The 20,030-nt window shown below is 38.2% G+C and overlaps 1 protein-coding gene across 18 annotated transcripts in view; it reads left to right on the top strand.

The window, feature by feature from the left end:
* Positions 1 to 20,030, top strand: part of LOC107043769 (ensconsin) — a 77,861-nt gene that overhangs the window by 26,561 nt on the left and 31,270 nt on the right. For 8 of the 18 annotated variants that reach the window (XM_015265391.1, XM_015265389.1, XM_015265390.1 and 5 more), the window contains exons 1-3: positions 14,725 to 14,838; positions 16,319 to 16,775; positions 17,030 to 17,253. The exons of 4 other annotated variants lie outside the window; for them this stretch is intronic. In XM_015265391.1, coding sequence (XP_015120877.1) covers positions 16,486 to 16,775; positions 17,030 to 17,253 — 514 coding nt within the window. In that variant the 5' untranslated portion in view covers positions 14,725 to 14,838; positions 16,319 to 16,485. Of the gene's footprint in view, positions 1 to 5,001; positions 6,937 to 7,898; positions 7,929 to 14,724; positions 14,839 to 16,318; positions 16,776 to 17,029; positions 17,254 to 20,030 lie in introns of those variants that run through there. 6 more of the 18 variants (XM_015265386.1, XM_015265397.2, XM_015265396.2 and 3 more) reach the window with 6 other exon arrangements.

Genomic DNA, 20,030 nt, shown 5'->3' with positions numbered 1-20,030 from the left:
AAAAAAAAAAAAAAAAAAAAAAAAAGATATTTCCATCTCATTTTTGGCGACATATTTCTGACTATTTCAAGAATTTTCGCTGCATTGTCGACTGTTCCTATACTATAACTGCTTGAGGAAGTATCTTAATAACAAAATTACCAATTTACCAACGTAAAATGTTTTCGAACAAAAAAATAATAGTTCCATAAAAGCAATAACAATATCATAAAATGAATCGAATGCACATAAAATATTTATAGCTTGCACTCTCGATTGTGAGAGCGACAATTATCATTAAAAACGTAATTCCAATTCTCGAAGAAGAATGTTGTTATGACGAATGTCTCAACCTTTGACGTCGCAGATCGCTTAGACTGCAATATTTATCGCTTTACGTAATCCTCCATTCTCGTCTCTGTGGATCGTTTCCTCTCGATACTCTGACCGCCGATCGTAAATAATCCCCAAGACAACGGGGGGACACGCACCGATTGGCACGGCCGTGTGAGAATCGATCCTCCGGATCTTTTCACCAAAGAATTAAAACAAAAAAATGATGTAAATGAATCTGATGGCCTTCATGCTCATTGATCTCGTGGCAGACAACTGATGTGGACGGTCATTCTTCAAATTTCTATACAACACACTGTTGATACTAGTCTATTCATTAGACATAAAAAATTGGCTCATAAGACAGTTTTTTCATCTAAAAACAAGACGTTTGATAGACAAGAGATTTTCCATGTTTTGAAATACAAGTCCCCAAATTTAAGACGTTCTTTCTGTCTCAGTTTGACTATTTTTTCTCCAGTGAAATGTTTTTCTACTTTTGTAGTCAAACATCAGAGCTGTCATTTGAGCCCCATTTGACCATAGGTTTCCGGACATTTTAGAATGATTGCATTAATTAAAATGTGCCGATTGAGATTTAGAGGAAGGTTTATGAAATAATTGAAAAATTGCAATTTTTAAACATTACGAGCCTTTTTTATAAGTAATAATTGGCTATTATATCAGCCTCCGCCGCGTTTGTCGATAATGCCTCCCAGGGTTTCTATAGGGCTGCTAGACTCTGCAGCGGCGATGGCAATTGAATTGCATAATTAAATATATTTAATGTTGATAAAAAAATCTATCCTCTTCACATTTTCGAGTAAACACCTCGAAGGGAGGAACTCATTCTAACTGTTTATGACTCCTTGTAGGTGGACAGTACATGCACTAGCTTCCTTACAGATATTCTTGATTCCGGAATATTATATACCCGATTTGAGGATTTTTTAACCGTGAGTTTTTCTAATACAACCGCCATCTTTTTTGACGGAAACTCGCCGGAGGACTGTCTCACGCATAATTATTGCTGTCTTCCTGACGCGATGTAAAGGACTGTGCGCACTCCTACTTCCGGAGGGCAACTCTTCAATTAAATATGTGCACTGGGGTGCCTCCTGACATGAGCACTGAGGTAATTCTCCGGCGGATTTACCTCCTCCTGAGAGGATTTCGTATTCATATGAGGATATGAAATTTGACGAAATTGAAATGTGAGGAGAAATAGTTTCAATTTCGAGCTCTTAGGGTTTATGAAGTTAAAGGGACTATTTCACTTTTGTGCTGTAAAAATGTTCTTCACATTGGGAGTTTGATGACAGAGATATGTCACAGATGATAAATGCAGTAGTGGAGTGATGAAGAATACGGGGAGGAAAGATGAAGAAAAATGGCTGAAAAACTCTAGTAATCGAGGAGCGAAATTCCGTTGCACGTCTTTTTTACTCTAGAATTTTTTACCTGACGAAAGATAAAATCTCTACGTTCATGTTTCCAACATAAAAATTCGCCGTGATTTTCTGGAAAACTTTTCCTCACAGTGTTAGAAAAAAATAAAATTACATGGACAGTTGACTTATAATTTTCAGGACAGTGACACTGAATATGATTTAGGGGAAAAAAATCATAAAACTTCAGGTTTCACTGAAAACTCAGTAAAATTCCAGAATTTTAAGCAGCATAAAGAGGAAAATTCCTTTATTTATTTGAATTTCCAATCTAATATAAATATCAAGTATCAAATTACATTGAATTTTCAATGAAATTTTAAGTTTCATTATTTTTTCTCCCTAAATGGCATTCAGTGTCACTGTCCTGAAAATTGAAGAATATGTTGACGAGAATTTTCGGATTTTCTATTCCTTTTCAGCGAAAAATGGAACTGAAATTTAGAGTTCTCTTTGATTTTTGAATTTTAAGTGGTAATTAAATTCGATAAAAATTTCAAAAAAGTGTAACGAAAAATTCAAACAAAAATTTTCAACAGTGTGCGCTTGAATATAAAGAAATGTCTGCCCAAATATGTGACTATCTCCTTCACATAATTGTGCAATCATTTTATTCCGTTCCTTGACTCCCGAAGTAAATTATTATAAAGTCGTTAAACATTTAACAAATCGGGAGAAATTCTCCCGAGTTACTTCACCCCCATCAATTACCTGGACGTAACTATCGACAGCTGTCGAATCAAACCCTACATATGGGCAGGTTGCCCTGACGTAAGACTTTCACCATGCGGAATGTCTGCGTACAAGTATCCAGACTCCAGCATCCCATAATCACAGATATCCCTTCACATTCTGCATGCGCATTTTCTTCTGAAATCTGTAAAATTTTCACTTATTCGCAATTTTCTCTGAATAATTAGGCGGAATAAATTTTTAATTATCGATCGACTTTGCTTAAACTTTTTAAATCTTGTTGTTTTATCACTGGGCATCTTAGTTCTTTATTTCATAACAGCTAGGATTTTGAGTTAAGAACATTCTCGTTCTTCAATTGTGATAATTTTTCGTATTCTGAAATTGAATTAGCCACATTTAGGTATTTTCACGGAAAATTCAATGGAGTAAAACTATTTTATGAGATATTTGAACTGAAATTGACAGCTTTCATTGATTATTTTACAAAATTGTTCATTGTCATTGTCGAAATTCCTTAAAATTTCAGTAGATCCATAACATGATAAGTAATTCAAAAAGTGTATCTGAGATTTCATCCAACATTTTTAAACCGGGAACTCGCCTACTTGTTCTTATTTTTAAACCCTAGCTTACTTAAAATAAAAAGATTTTAGTGCTCAATTCTAGAGATTTTCTTTCTGAGATAACATGAACAGTTACAACAAAAGGACAATGCATATTATAATCCGTGCAAGAGTTTCCTGAAAACTAATAACTTCATCCTAAAAACTAGAAACTTTTCTTCCCTATGTGCAATTTGTCATCTTAATGTCGATGATTCTCAATCGGCCATCGATAACCGGCAAAATGCTCCTAATTCCAGGATCTTCCGTCACATGAAAGTCACCAGTTATTTTAAATTCAAAACCGACTATCGTACCGACGATCTCTACACTGCTCACCGCACCGTCTACACAAAAGCCACTGGTGAAAGAACCGAGGAATTTTCCGGTAGACGATAATTCAATGTTTGGAAAGTTGGCTGGGTTCGTGTAAAAGTTCCTCTTAATGGGACTTTTCTGGTGAGAATGCATTGAACTAGAGTACCCGAATTTTCTGAGGAATAACGGCACTAGATCTGGGCATACTTTTACTGTCATCCCCTATGATTAATCGTTGATTCAATCTTCATGCAATGAAAAAAAAAACGACGAAGAGAAATTCTATTTGTTTATTTTGCGGAATATGTCACTGGTTTCCAGGAACATTTCACCAATTACTGGTGATACTGAACACTGGGAAAAATTGAAATTTCATTCAAAATCGACGATTACAAAACTTCCCCTCGGCAAGCAAAAATCATGAAATTTTAGATTTCCCTGGAACTGCAAAGAAATTTCAAATTTTTGAGCAGCATTAATTTCCCATGAAAACATGGAAATTCAGTGTTTCGTTAAATTGTAAATTTACAAATAGATTTTATTTTATATATTAGTTTCTAGTAAATAGTTGAATTGAAATTTCCAGTTCTCAGTGATTTTCCATGAAATTCGGAAATTTCAATCAAAATTTTTTAACAGTGTGTCACTGATATTTGCCTATAGATTTGTAGAATGAAAAATGCGTGACTTCCTGACAATCAAAAATTTTTTTTTTCTTTGAGAGAGATTACTTCTTTACCGATTAGTGTGATAGCCACTCTCACTCTCATAGAATCGCGGAATTACAAGGTCGTCCAGACAAGGTGACTGTAAGACCGTAGAATATGAAATATAAAAGTGTCACTTCACCTTTTGCTGTCTGACGTAATCTCACGCATCATCTATGGAGTTGCGTCAAACTTTTATCATATTCATCAAAATCAATACTTATTAATTGACTTGTTCAACTCATTTCAAAATGTTTCATGTATTTCGAACAGTTAAACTTATCAAAACTTTAATGCCAAATTTGGCCCACTCGTTGATATGCAGAAAAACTTGCAGAAAATTTTGGACAATGCTGAAGCACAAGGAGCATTCGGCTGGATTACTCCCCCACCTGAATTGCCAATCAATAGGAATGCAGTATTTGGTGTTCTTGCAGGATAAACGACGATATTTTTATTCAAATTTAAAGTATTGTTGAGCAAAATGATACTAAAAAACTTGTGAATAAAATGAAAATTCGTCTGACTGTTAAACCTGCATTAAGATGTTTAGGCACCTGCTCGTTTGAAATTCAGCCAAATTTTAATTTTATACAAGTGTTTTTTAGTATCTGAAAAATATCTACCAAAGGGTTGTGCAATTCTGACATTGGTTTTTGCTGTGAAATCTCTGGATGATTATCAGCTGACAGAACCGCTGCATGACGCGTCGACGTGTCCCCGATAACCCGCGAAGATCCCCAACCAACTGAATCAAATCCGAAAGACTTGTCGTTCCAATTGACACTCACTCCAACATTCTCCGTCCAATCTCGAAAAAAAAAGCAAAATCACTCAGTCGTTCAGTTCCCCACCATCGTCCAAGTACACCTCTCCAGAGGAGCCGATGAGCGACAAACGGGAGTGCGAAAGCACGTTGGCTTGAAGGTGCAGTCAGACTCTCGGACATCGTCGAGTGCCCGCACCAGTTTGTTCTCAACCAGCAAGACACATACTTGGGCCACTTACCGTCGGTCTTCGCGCTATTATCCCACCTTGAAATACGCGAGTTCACGTGTGTGTGTGTGTGTGTGTTGTTTTTTCAACCTTCCACTCGTTTTTGTCTGACGCTTGTTAGTACGTTCTCTTCGCCAGGCGCCTCACCATTGGATTAAGTGATTCTTGTTTATTTGTGGAAATTATTTACCGAGGAATGGTGCACTCAGTGCTAAACGTGTTCACACGATTAAGGGAATTGAATTGGATTCATTCAGCTGTTATCAGTGAATTAGTGATGATTTTTGAATTAATTGGGTGCGGAGTTATCTGATTGGGGTGTGTACCGGCGCTATTTTCGAGGAGGTTGTCGCAGGGGATTGCTAATTGGGTCGGAGGAGTGATTATTATACCCGTGAAAGCATTTCCCTGTTCTGCTCGTATATCAGTTATTATCACTTCTTTTTTTTTCCTCTTGTATTTCGCCGGTGATTAAAATTTCGCATGGTGGATGACATTGACGAATTCTATCAGAATTATGTTCTTAATATGTCATTATACCCCCCAGAGAAAGGCTTTTTATTTCACACTTTTCAAGTCATTTGTTCAGATGGATAGAATGCTTCAATTTAAATGTCTTCATTATGTGGAATAAATAATTAATTTATTCTAAACGTGTTGCAGAATTAGTTATCAGCATTCTTTCGTTTTTTTTCCTCTCGTATTTTGATACTGACTAGTGTCACAACAATAGCGATTAAAAGCTCGCATGATAGATCAAATTGATACTCCGACTCGGTCGTGATGTGTAGTTTGTTTTGTTATTTTTCAGTTTTCTATTCCTTGTCATTTGATATTTAACATTCTTGCGTTATGCTGAATAATCAATGACTCGGAGGATCTCGAGGCAGTTTCATCATGCAGTCGTTGCGTGATTGTCTCGATCACCTATTAAACGTGATTGTTTGGATAATGTCAATCTTTTGGAGAACGGGAAATTCATCGGTTTGGAATTGATTTATTGGTCTTTGATTTGATTATCATTTTTCATTAACGATTTGTTTGATTCAAATGAAGAATTATTACATATTAATGAATTCGTTTGCTTCGCCGTCCATACAATAACTTCACTTCTAATTAATAAAATATCAATTTTTCATTCCATTAAAGAATTATTCTCGTGACACCCTGAAATTTTTATCGTGTTCAAGTTCCACTAAAATTTCAGTGAACTTTACAGTTTATTTCATGAAATTTCGAATTTGTAGCAGTATTTGAAGAAATTTCTTTTTCCTCATTCTCTCTCCTCATTATCCACCTTCTGAAAAAGATATCTGTCAGAAGTTGACAAAGCCCCTATCAAAGCAAAGAGCCCGTCTGTGGTTAGCCTTTTCCCGTCGTTCACTTCACAACCTCGACAATATTTTAGTTCATCCTGGTTCCGACACTTTCCCCATTGCTATCTCAATTGAATGGAGAAATTGAAATGCTAAATAATTGGCAATAAACCGAGTGAAACGCCTGCCACGTGACAAGGTGTACCGGGATAGAGAGAGAGAGAGAGTGCACCGTTGTTTATTTGAAGACGTTTCGGAGTGACACGTTGGACGATGAGACCTGAGTGCTTGATTTATGTGGAGTTATCGGTGTGGTAATGTGTGGCTGGGTGATGTGGGGGAAAGTGACGTTGATGGGGCTAGTGCTGGAGAGTGAATATGGGAATCGGTGAGATGGATCGAGGTATTCCGAGCAGCACCCTCGCGACCTTGAGAGGTATCCTGGTGAGCTCGCTATCCAGGGAGAACCTTGGGCCTCATGATCTGGGGATGATCGAGGGAGGAGGAAAACTGAGGACTCGGAAAGTTCACTTTCGCGAAGGTCCGTTCATTAAAAACAGAAATAATTCTAATTGAGTTGTTCAACAACTTTAATTTGATCACTCAGAGCATCAAAAGTTGTGTTTGCGGCTGATGTTGATAGGCAGTGAACACAATTTACTACATTTTAAGTGATAAAATTGAATTTTCTGGAGACGAATTAAAGAGGCATGGAGCTGGGGAGAAGAGAGGCTTTTTAATGAAATTTCAGGAGACAATTGAATTTTGATCGCATTGCTTTGTTGTGATGCTGGGCTGGTTACATGTATAGTCGTTTGAAAATTAATTGATTTATCGTGGGTTTGTTGACTGACGCGTGGACGTTAATTAGTTGTGCGGCATTTTCGTAGAAAATTCAGAGTTGATGTACATGAAGAACAATTTTTATCAGAAATTACTCGTGAATTTTACAAATAGAGATGTTTTGGCCTTTCAAGAAGTTTTATCAGAGTTATAATGAAATTACTATATTAGAGGTTAAAATTCTATCAAAACATTTCCGTCCTTATCCAAAATATTGCCATTTTTACCAGAAATTAAGGGTAATTTTTAATTTCAATTCCCCCCGTGGAACTTGAGTAAAAAAATCTAGTAGATTTATCATGATGAAATGTTCCTACGTATGCGAATTGCTGATTAAGTCATGATTAGATAAGGCTCATGTACATCACCTTATTTTGAAATTGAGAACTGTTGGAAGAGATATATTACGAAAATGTCTGAGCTTTTGTAAATAAAATACTGATGGGGCGTTGCATTCGGAGAATTATAAAGAAAAATTTTCCTCTTCACCGGAATGAAATTTCAGTATTGATTACGAGTTTATTTCGACATTTTGGATGGGAATCACTTCAATGTAGCGTTTTAACCGTAACTAAGTATGATTTACTCCTCGTTTCACATACAACTAATATTTGTCTTTTGTTCTTGTTACAGGTGAGTATCTCAACGAGTCACCGAATATTTACGAAGCCAATCATGTGTTATTTATGAGTATGTACGAAACACTCTATATAGAAAGTGATTCATTCCACATGTGAGTCATTTCATTCATTCTTACTATCAGTTCCGAATAATTCCATGATCTCACGGGCATTGGAAATAGGAGAGAAACGAGGGACACTCAGAATTGCAATTGCATGAAATAATGAAATCAGCGACTCATCAGACTTTGGACTTATTTGCGGTGTACCCTTCTACGTATGCTCATTTACGTGTATTATTTTTCGCCTAGGAAAAAAAACAAATCGGTGAATAAAAAGGCGTATTTTCTTGCACGACCTCCTGCACTAGAAATAGATACTTTATTGAATGAATGAATCAATTTTTGTGATATTATATCGATTTTTCTCTTAGTGTAGTTTGTTGAAATTCATCAAATAATTTTCTCCGTATAGAATAGGATTTATCCAATTGGCATTCAATCTTCATCCTAAGAATTTTAATATTCCGTAAAAAAGTTGATTCCACTGATATATTGGGCGGGGCCTCCCTTCCCTCAAAAATGGAAAATCGCTCTTTTTTCTACAAATTCTTCGTCGTCCCAGGCAAAACCCAGAGATGCTCCATCACAGTGGTTACGCGCAATCGTGGCACTGGCGTTGGTCAATGTCGATTGGTTTTCACTCCGAGAAAGACACGGCGCGACACTATATTAGGAGCGATCGCCTTCTCGTCCATATTCAGAAGTCCCACCGGACACTTCCCTTTTTGCCCCTTTTTCTCCTTCTCCCTCGGTTCACCTCGTTTTCTTTGGAGATCTTCATATCTCTGTATCGCGTAACACTGCATTACCAATTTTTTGGGTCATAAATAAGAGTTATCGGAGTGAAAAATGCTTCGGGTTGGGTAACCTGGGCTACCGGGGGAGTAGCAGCGTGACACGTTTGAGAGTAGGGTTTTGATCAATGGACTCTTAGCATTTTGTAGACTTTTGGAGGGCACTCGACTGCTATAGGTGAATTTTTCATGTGGGTTTTTATTTTTTGAATAGCGAAATTTTTTCATGCCAATAGCTCAGTAGCGAAGCAGTGAAACGGTTTAAGAATGTTCAGATATCTTTTACAATTCGGTACAGACCATACTATTGATTCAACCATTTTCAATCATCAAATTTGTCAATTAAATTGCCTGAGAAAAATTAGAAAAAAATCATGAATATTCAGTGTCCTTCAAATTACATTTTGCAGAGAATTATGATGATGAAATTTCACAAAGAAAAAAAGAATTGGCATTCAGATTGATGATAGTAGTTCCATTTAAATTTCAATCAAACATCGATAAAATCTGCATTCAAATAGAACAATTAACTCAACTAGAATGAATATCCCCGTAAAGGTTCGTTATCAGTAAGTCCCTCCTTCCATTCAAGGAGTCACGATAATCCAGTTACTTTGGCGAAAGCTCTCACTCTATGACAGTCCAACTGTCCAGAGACACTGGGAGCTACCGTTCAATAGATGGAATATAGTAGAACGTCCGGATTTTGCCTGTTAAATTCCACTGGAGATAAATTTCTAGCTCCTCCTGGATACGAGAATAACCCGTTCTAATCCTTTTCTATTGTACTCACGGGGGATGGAGTGTCTGCTATTTTTGGAAAATCGCATTCCTGCATTTACAGGAAGCTTACGCCGAGAAGAGAATTTTTTCAAATGACTAACGTATCCAGAGAAATGGATTATTTGCTCTGAATAGAATTTATTTGCTCCCAATAAAAAATTTTTTTTTTTCATATAACTCAAACATTTTTATCGCAATAAATATGACTTTATTATTTGTCAACGAAAATATTGTTGGGATGAATCGAAAAATATCCTTTCGAAAAAAAAAACACGGCCAACACCTTGAATCGAAAATGGAGAAAGTAAGGCGGTTTTCATGAGTACAATCATCTTGCATCGAATTTCCATGCAGTTCGCTTAACAAATAAAAGAGAATTGAATACCATTCTGTGGCATTCTGTGATATAAATGATTCTGTCCAAAGCATTTAGGTCCGAGGAAAATAAAATAATTTAACTTTCTTAATAGCTAAAATTATGAGATTATCTCATATATAATTATGAGAACAATTAAGGATGAGAAAACATATTTGTAAAGCTGTCAGATTTACTCAACGGTAATTTCCGTATTCTCCCCCCTCTTATCTACAGTGGAATGAGCTCGAAAGGAGTTCAACGTAGTCTTTTCAACAGTCGGATGAAATTCTCTCTCTTTAAATGTTTTTTAGCCCCCTTTTGCTCCCATTGTCAGCCAATTGAGTTCGTAAACATCATGGTAAATTGTGAAAAACCGTTCGTCTGGAGCTGGCGGAGCTACTTTTTCATCGAGATACCTCAATTCTGAATAGACGGGAGGGCCCAATGGATGGTTTTGATTGGAGATGGAATGACATTTCTAGAGGGAAATTAAAAGATTGTTTTTTATTTTGAAGGTCCTTTTTGGAGATTGAAATGAGCCTAAATTTGGGCAAATTGGATCGTTGGCTCAACAGTGAACATCACAGAGATTTTTTTTCTTCATTTTCGCGAACATGTCACTGGTTGTTAGAAACCTATCAGCAAGAGAAAAAATCTATATGTGAATATTTGCTGGAGCGGAACAGATTTACTTATAGCAAATTGATCAACTTAATTGAAAGAAATTTAATATCTCTGACAAAAATTCAATTTTTGTCGTGATCATCAGAAATATCCCAATAAGAATTCTAACTGTTGGCAGGAAAAAATATAATCCATTGTACGACAATCAATTAATTTGACCCCATCCAGTCCCCAACATCGGTTTCCGCAGTCAATTAATTACCTGAAAATCCAAAAAATTTTGGCACCGAATCAATTATATCGTAAGATTTCGTGGCATCTGTGAAAAATAGAATGATAAAAGTCGCAATGAAGAACAACACAGGAACACCGATGACTTTTTGGCATCCAGTTATAATGAATCGTCACATATTTCTCATTCATTTTTTTCCTTACCTACAAGTAGGTAAAATACGAGATTGGTTGCTATCCGAGGAGGATGTAAAAACACGTCGAGACGACTGTGTTCGGTCGTCCAGCAGAACTCACCGACGCCACTCGGGAACTTGTGTTCTTACAATTTTCTACCATTTTATAGGGTGATTTTCGCAGTGTCATTTCTGTTTCATCCATATTGTTAGAGATGATAGAGAATTGGGTGCAGGAATTTTTACGACAATATCGTGTTCAACGATCGTCGAATCGAAAAGTGGAGTATCTTCTTGACACGAATCCATTAAAAGGCAGTATGAAATCGCCAAACATTGTCCATAAAATACTTGATTTTTCAGTTCAATTATTCTATGAAAATTCATACTTTTTCCCTCTTGAATTGAGTTAAATGTTGCATTCTAGGAAATGGTGCAATTCCACCATGGCAATGGTGCTCCGTATAGGAGTTGAATTTCAAATGACTAATTCGTAATTGTTATTGCCCCCTTTTTTCAAAAATTAAAAAAAAAAATCTCTGTAGCTCAACAATTGGAGGCCCTAGACTATTTTTAACATTTGAAACGTCTGCAGGGCAAACAAACAATAAACAATGAATTTTTTTGCACTAATTTCAATAGCCCGCGACTTTTAAAACTCATAGTAGTATCCCCTTAAATTCAAAATATTTGCGTTGTAATTCATGATTTCTCTTGAACTCCTGAATAATGTTGCGAATGTTTCACGCACAAAAAAGTAAATATTTGTCTGAATGTAGTGGAGATTCCAGAGAGTCAATCGACTCCAAAACACACTCCAATTTTCAACGCATAATGTAACATTTACCTTGATGATGAAACGTGTAAGGAAACCTCCTTATTCATTACCCTGGTTCACCTCGAGTTGGACATTGAGCGAATGATACAAAAATGTACGAGTTGTACAAGTTCAATGAGGGGGGGGGGGATTCCATTAATGGAGCGGGGAATTGAGACGAAGTGTGACGCCGACGCATCGAACTGTGGTCGATACGTTTAATTCTGTCTCGCTTCGAGTTTTTACCACATAACGGGCAATGGCTATTCGTGGGGTAAGGGGGGGGGGGCATTGATGGAAACTGTCGGATATTGAAAGCAATGGGTAACTAGTGCTTGTGCTGGTATTTGAACGGATATTGGGTTTGCTTGTTCTGGAGATTTCTAATTCTGCGTGGACAATCGAGTCTGGAAAAAATATTCAATTATTTTTGGTCAATATCGCGGGAACAAAATTCGGGAAAATATGGTGGCGGGGGCTGGGATTTTGCTGCCAAATGGAGGACGTTTTCCCGGATTTGACACGAAGAAATGGTGTATTAAAAAATTTCTATTATAAAATTTATAAAATTCTTTTCAGTGTATTGATAATACTTTTTCCTGCACTGTTTAAAATTTTAGTTTGAAATTTCCGGTACACTTTTTGGAAATTTTTATCGAATTTAATTATCATTGAAATTTCAAAGAATTTCGTCATTGAAAATTCAGAATTTCGTGGAAATATCAAAGAGAGCTGTCAATTTCCATTCCATTTTTCTCGGAAAATAAATAGAAAACCAAAAAATTCCGGGAAATGTATTCTAGAATTTTCAGGACAGTGACACTAAATGTGGTTTAGGAGGGAAAAAGTCATGAAATTTCAGATTTCTCGGAAAATTTTATGTATTTTAGCACTGAATGCTGCTTAAAATTGTTGAATTTTAGAGAATTTGAAGTGAAACATGAAATTTCATGATTTTTTTCCCCAGAAATCGCATACAGTGTCACTGTCCTGCAAATTAGTAGTTAACTATCTATGAAATTTTACTTTTTTTCCAACAGTCTAGGGCTTTTGTTTATTTCCGAGTCGTACTAGAAACCGAAATTAGTCCAAACTCTCATGACTTTACGATGATTCCACAATCTGAGTGATTTATACCACTGGACACCCTCGATTGAAGTAAAAATCGAAAACTTATCAGAAATCGCCAGCGGCGGTCGGAGCTTCCATTTGTCTCCCATTTGGACCTCTCATTTGTCTCCATAGAGCTGTCACTCCATGCGAAAATTCATTCCAAATTTTCCCCCATTCATCGGATTTTTTTCTAATGAAAATCCCTGAGTGATTGGGTTTCTCGTGGAGAATTAGGCTGGACTTATGAATATGATTGCCGTGAGCTCTCCCAGGGTCACTGTAATGACCCTAGGCTACTAGCTCGCTCCACCTAACGAACGGAGGAAATCTAGAATAATAGAGAAACGGACTAGCGAAAATGGAAAAAAATGTTTTCACTCGACTCTTCAACATTTTTCTCATTCTAAAACCCTGGAAACGCCAAAGTATTCCACAAAAATCCTTTGAAACTTATTTACTGCAAACATGGGGTGAAAAAATTCTTAAATTAAAAATTTTGTTTGGATGGAAGCCCTCGCACTGGCGATGGCCAGTTGCAAGTCTACTTCAAAGCATGTCATCAAATATAATGAAAAATCAGAAAATTTCTGCCTCAACTCAGAAACACACGATTATCATTGTTGACATTGAAATGTCATCGAAAATCAGAATTAAAAAAAAACGGCTTTATTCTCACGGTACAAACATATCAAGAACAGAAATGTCAAACTGTTGGGGCAAAATTCTCTCTCTTCCCCCGAGAGAGCTTCGAAAGACACACCCTCATACGTCTCCCTCCTCATCACAAAAAAGCGAAAACAGTGACGGTTCCCAGAGGAAGGACTTGAACGAAAAAAAAAAATTCAACCCATTTTTCAAACAAGCATTCATTTCCGCTTTCCTCATCACAGTGTAGCCCCGTTTTATTGATTAAAACCGGTGGAACAATTAGAAAAACCTCCATTTCCTCCCGCGAGTCCCACGAGACCATCAAAAACCAATCACCCCCCTTAACCGATCCGATTAATCCTGATAATTAAATTGATTTTAGCCTCAGTGACTCATTAAAATCGCAAAAATCCATATCAAAGTGAGTTTCAAGGTCATGGTAGCAGGTGGACCCTTTCTCCACGAGATGGCAGTGCAATGGCTGCTCCCATTCGGTCCATACCCACGTGTTTGAACATTCTGGTCATCGAACAAGAGTCATGAAACCCTCTAAACCAGCTCCCATCATCGCAGAATCCTCCGGAAATCCCCCTATCCTGCGAAACGCTCGGCGAATGTTGGGTGAGAGTGAAAAGCTCAGTGAGAGTGTCTGGTCTCAGTGAGAGACTAGGAGGTAGCGACGCAACTGATCGATGCAACAGCGCCATCGCGGAGCGTTCCCCAGCGAGGGGTAAGAAACGAAGAAACGTGGAAAATGGCGATTCCAAGCGTACTAACCCTCATGCGTATATTGAGTTGAATCATACACATGTGCATTAAATTCTCCCTGCCTAGAAATATAAATATAAGGAGGCAGAATTACCAAACGTTTCTATAAAAGAATAATGAATAATCTAAAAATGACGATTGACCAAGTGAAGAACCATTTTGCCATCACAAAAGGACCTCAACAATTCAGTCGAAAAGGAAAATAAATCCAAAAAACAACGGAAGGAAATTCTTCCCATCACCTGTGGCCCTTACCTTCATTCGCTCCCACGCGCGGAAGAGTAAAAACCGAAAGTCAGTGGTATAAATTCCACTGGAGAATAGGGAATCACGTACTACCCCTGATACGTGCGTCGATCCAAAATTGGTGGGGAGAGAGGTAACTGAGGAGGGAATGTCCTTCCAACCCCCTCTGAATTCCCTCTCGGTGGTGGTAAAACCGTCGCTGTGACTCTGCGCTGTCTTTCCGCTCAGTTCTCTCCCGGAGTGCGACCGGCGTCCTTCGTCGACAGCTGGTCCACATTCATGTTTATAACGGCGGGTGTAACCACGAGGGTTATATTTACTGTTCTTCACTGGTTAATCATCTAGAATAAATGAAGACGGGTAAAGATATCCGTATTGATCGATTCAATTGACAAGTTAACACCCGATGTTCAGCCCAAAATAAGGGATTTGAGTCATCAAAGTAGTGTAAACATGACCACTATTGACCTTCTACGGGAATTCATCTTTCATGCGAAAAATTCGTGAAACCGGGCTTTACAGCTTCGCCGAGAGGTCAAAGGTGGCAAAGTTGTATAGATCACGTGGGAGAAAGAACAAAGAGATTGAAAAAAAGCTCCACAAACACCGAGTCTTCCTCGAAAATTCGCCAACAATTTCATAATTCCTCTAATGCGAAAGCCTTAATAGGGACCATGAACAGCGAGAAGCGAGAAGTGACATTTCAAGGGAAAATTCCATCCAGCAGGTCTCTTGTGTACCAAGCTAAAACGTTCCAACTTCAACTATCGTCTTCTCATTATATTCTCATCGTAAACTTTGATATCTTGTTAATATCTGACCTTGAACGAATTCAACGCAAGTTTCATATTTTTTGGGTTTGTCATTCTCTTGTCATCTCTTTTCTCAATTAAAGTCAATTGTCCTTGTTTAAAATAGTCTACTCTGTGTTGTTACCTTCCGTTCCAAATCATTGACTACTGATTAACGAAATAATATACCACGATAATACAAATTCTACATGAAAGCGTGAACCAAATCCCGAGTTTATCGCGTGCCGCAGTCACCAAACTTTTGAGAATGGGATATTCGCGTGTCCGCCAAGTGCACGACAACTGCAATGGAATCCCGCATTTTTGGTGAAAAAATGATCGGAGAGGAGAAAAAAAATTTGTAATTGATGGACAGGGATTTGAGCTAGTTCCAAAATGCATAAACTCGTAGATACTCATAGATACCGTGGAAGCTACAGAATCCAACTCATCTCATCGATCCACTCAACTAACACAACTCTGCGCTCTCTTCATCTTCCCCTTTAACATCCGTCGAGTAAATCACTCGGAATTAGTCGGTTGAAAATCAATGAGTATTGGCAATAGTCCGATACAAAAAAAAATCAAATAGTGGAAATCTTTCAACGTAAGTTGATTCTATTTCTCCCACATCCTCACTTCACTCTTTCCGCTCAACACTTTGGAACTCGGCCAATGATACTGTGTATTCTTTTCTCTGATACTGCATGACCTTGGTTTCACCTCTCAGAACCACAAGCGTCGTTTTGTGTTAATTCAGTGTCTTGAGCAGATTCAGTGAATCCTTCTGAGTGAATTCGATTGGATTCCGTTGAATAATGGATCAGTGCAATTGAAGGATAGTTATTAGTTAGTAAAACGTCTAGGAGGTGAGGGTTTTTCACCTGTTGGCAATCGAGGAAGACTCGGATGTCTGATGATTACGGTGGACGCAACCGCGGTTTTCACACTTTTTCGATCATCAAGCAATCGATCGAGTTATTCGATCCCGTTGCACTTCACTGGAATCTCCCTTTCTCCGACAATTGACTGGCTTTGAATTCCCCTAGATCACTCACCATAAATCATGATTGAATTACGCTGGTGGAAAAAATCATGTACCTACACTTGACTTGCTGACAGCAATCCAGAGTGATAAGGTGTGCAGGGCAAAGATACTTATAAAGAGTGGAGCAAAGGGTATTGGTCCGTAAGGACCGGCCATGGGGGAGTCAGAATGTTCTCCGAACTGTGCAGGGAGACTCTCCGTAAGGCAGCTGTTTGCTACAGTGCTGGTCGTTCAGGAAGTCCCTCCCACTCACCACCAACATCACCGCCGCCCTCACCAGCCAAAGAAGCAAAGATTATTGCCGACGTTGAATTGGCAAATGTCAACCGTACCAATAACCAAATCGGAGACACAACTCACAATGCATCAAAGTCACAGCAGGATCAGGGAACAACGACCGCGGATACGGACACGAGGGAAATCACTCACAAGAACTGGAACACCACCGAGGATAGGAAGTACGACTTTTTGGAAATGCCCGATTAAGAATATTGTCACGAATCGTATTGTTTGAGGAACTGACAAAGTTGAAAGTTGCTGATGGTGTTGTTGAAAAAGAGACAATCTGTTTTGTCCCCATCATTGAAACATGTTGTACTTTGGTATTTCTTCAATGACACCCCTCGAACCTTTCAACCGAGTCAACCTATCAAGCAAGAAGATTCCCATTCTCCAATCGAGAACACTATTCTCAATTCATTTCCAATATCAGAAGGAGAACATCGATGCTCACGAACTTCGGTAAGAGATCACCAGAGAGACGTAGAATACGATACACAATGTCGGATGAGTACAGATCAGCGTCAGTTGAAAGGGACTATTATACCAACCGTGAAAATCGCTACGAGCCGTATTACCGTGACTACAGGAGATACAAGAGAGACTCGTCGGGCTCGTCCTCGGAGCAGGACGACTCCTCCACGTCGGGAGATGAAGGTAAAATATATTTCACAGGGCTTTCTATTATGCGACTCTATCAGGGTCTTTCAGCTGAGATGCCGGAAAGGAAGCATAAAAAATATGAAAGGCATCTTTTTCATTGCCGTATTGACGATTTTTCCTGCTTCTTTGGTCCTTTCTTATGGATTGTATTGACGTCAATCTGCTATGAAAATGTTCCTCATCCTTCACGTCTTGATCAAGTACTTTCCAGCATGCTGTCCCTCTGATAGAAGAGTCTCAAAATACTGGAAGATGACATTTATTGAAGGAAATCTTATTTCTATATTAGCGATTTTTTTTTTACTACTTTCTTCGGGTTTCTTTTATTAATCATATTCATGTCACTGATGGAAAAAACTAATCTTCATCCATCTCATTTTGATCAAGTGCTAGTTAAAGAAATCTCAAACTTTGTTGGGCTAAAGTTCCTTTTTAAGAAGTAATTTCCTCTGAAACTTTAAACAGTTGATTTACTCCAACTTGTATCCATAATGAGCCAGCATTAAAACTTTACATCTCCAACATCCTCTCCTTCAAGTCGAAGAGCGTTAAAACGAGCGTCGAGGATAATCCTCTCCTAAAAATGCCAAAACGATGGAAAAAAAAACTAGCTCATGATATTGATCCACAGCTTCTCAAACGCAATCTGACTCCAAGTGACTCGATTCAGCAGAAATAAATACGAGGTCATGAATCCCAGGATGAAAACTAATACGTTTGATATCTCAAGGACCAGTTCTATGAAAGATTCAAGTAGTACTTGAGGAAGGAATGACTTGAGTCTGATATTTCCAAGGTGTTGGTTGAAATCGCTGACTGGGATCATGATTGACATCTCAGAGGCACCCAATATCAAGATTTCCACTTCAGAGGCGATGGGTCTTGCCAACTTTATGGATTAGAGCATACATATACATTTTGATTATGCGGCAGAGTCGTTATACCACGAGAATTGATAGATTGTCTATAGCTAGGAGGATAAATCTCAGTCTCACTCATTCTTCATGCATTAGGGATCAATGATTTCGATCTCCTAGCCATCTCAGGATGAATCTCAGTGTTGAATATTTACAGCTGATTTCCATTATTCCAATTCTGGAAATTTAAATTCTTCCTTGATCCATACTTTGAAGATTCTCTTATAGTAATACTTCAGCTTTCTCAATCCTTCATAATGATCATCTTGGATTAACTTGATGGAAACGAACCGTCAGAGTGATTTTTCTTAATTGGCCTGTCACATTACCTTATTTTTGCACACCCAAGATCCTCCAACTTCACTACTACAGCCCACAGGACTTTGTTGTTAATTAAATTCAAACTGTTCCCGGAATTGCAATTGCGAAGTTGGGTCAACCCCTACTGAACTACCTAGTTCAGCAGAGACGAATAAAAAATGGATGAAACAAAAGTTTTTCGTCTCTTTCGGGAGAAAATATCTCCCTGGAGTTTCCTAGACACTTTTCCCGATCCACACCAGCTGAATCCCCTTTGGAATCGCTCAGCAGTCAGTCGTTGATGGATTTCGATGGCTTCGGAGTAATTCAATTTAATTCCCCTTGCTTCTCTGCTTTAGTAATCTCGATCGTGTGGAATGATTGCATATAGATGTCACATTTTAATTAGCCATCTTACGATTTATCCGTTTATGGCTCAATTACGGAGCGTTGGACGTTCAAAATTGGTCGCTTGCAAACCCAAATCTGTGCCATCCTGTGACGAGGCTCGCCTCGGGGATTCAAAGGCCTTGTGTAGACAGCTATAACCACGTCACAGAAACGATATTGGAGTGACAAAATGGCGGGCGTGTAGTGCTCCGTAAATCTAATTTTCTTCAGGTCAATATCAACCTCTCAGTATCAAAACAACTATCTGTCTTTATCTATCATACTCAAGGTCTGATGTAATGTAGCTTGAGTCAGCGTTCCACGGCCTCTCGAAATTAACCCGGCAAATGAGACTGTCGCGCTCTCCCGAAATTTTGCCCTAAGCAGTGCAGAAACACAAGACAACGTCTGTCATCTTCCGGATTATAATGAAGTTTCGTAAATTAGCCCCAACGTTGCTAGATTCGGATGATGAAGCACAGATTTTTCCTTTCGAGGGAAATCGTGACTAATTGTTTTCTCACAAGTGATTTTCGTAAAAAAAAACTCTGATTGGAGATAACGCGAGGAGAATGGTAAGACAAGATATTTGTGAGGGTCTTCATGAATGTGAAAGCGCCAGATGGCAAACTTCCTCGTTGGCGTCTCTGAGGAGGTGCGACCTTAATTGACCATTACAATTTACGGAATGCGGTGAAAACGGTAATTAACGGCCGAAGCCGTATGGCCTGTTACATTTCCACTTGCGGTTTAATCCGCAGGAGTCAATTAACTTTGTCCATAAATAATAGGGTAATGGACATGTTGCACAGCCAACGCTTTTGTTGATGAGCAGTTCTTGGAAATTGGGGGGGGGGAGTGAAGTATCGGAGAGATTGAGCAGGGGAGAGAGAGAAAAATTTAAAGAAACACGAGGATAAAAAAAACAAAAGGGAAATTTATAATTCCAATTGATGTTTCATTTCTCATTTCAGCGATAAAATCAGTTCCAATGAAAAAATTATTCACTCATTAAAATTGGAGGATTCCGTCGTTGAATAAAGATACTTCACTTTTCTCTCTTCAACATGAATAATTTTGGCAATATTCATATTTTCGAATCTGAACCCCCCAATTTTCAACTCCAGAATGGTAAAAAAATGCTTTCACCCAGAATATACATAA

Source organism: Diachasma alloeum, unplaced genomic scaffold (assembly GCF_001412515.2).
Source record: "Diachasma alloeum isolate Michigan unplaced genomic scaffold, Dall2.0 Dall_scaffold_00627, whole genome shotgun sequence".
In the NCBI taxonomy this organism is placed as follows: Eukaryota; Metazoa; Arthropoda; class Insecta; order Hymenoptera; family Braconidae; genus Diachasma; species Diachasma alloeum.
The sequence above is the reverse complement of the archived record's forward strand: the minus strand, read 5'-3'. Positions and strand labels throughout refer to the sequence as shown.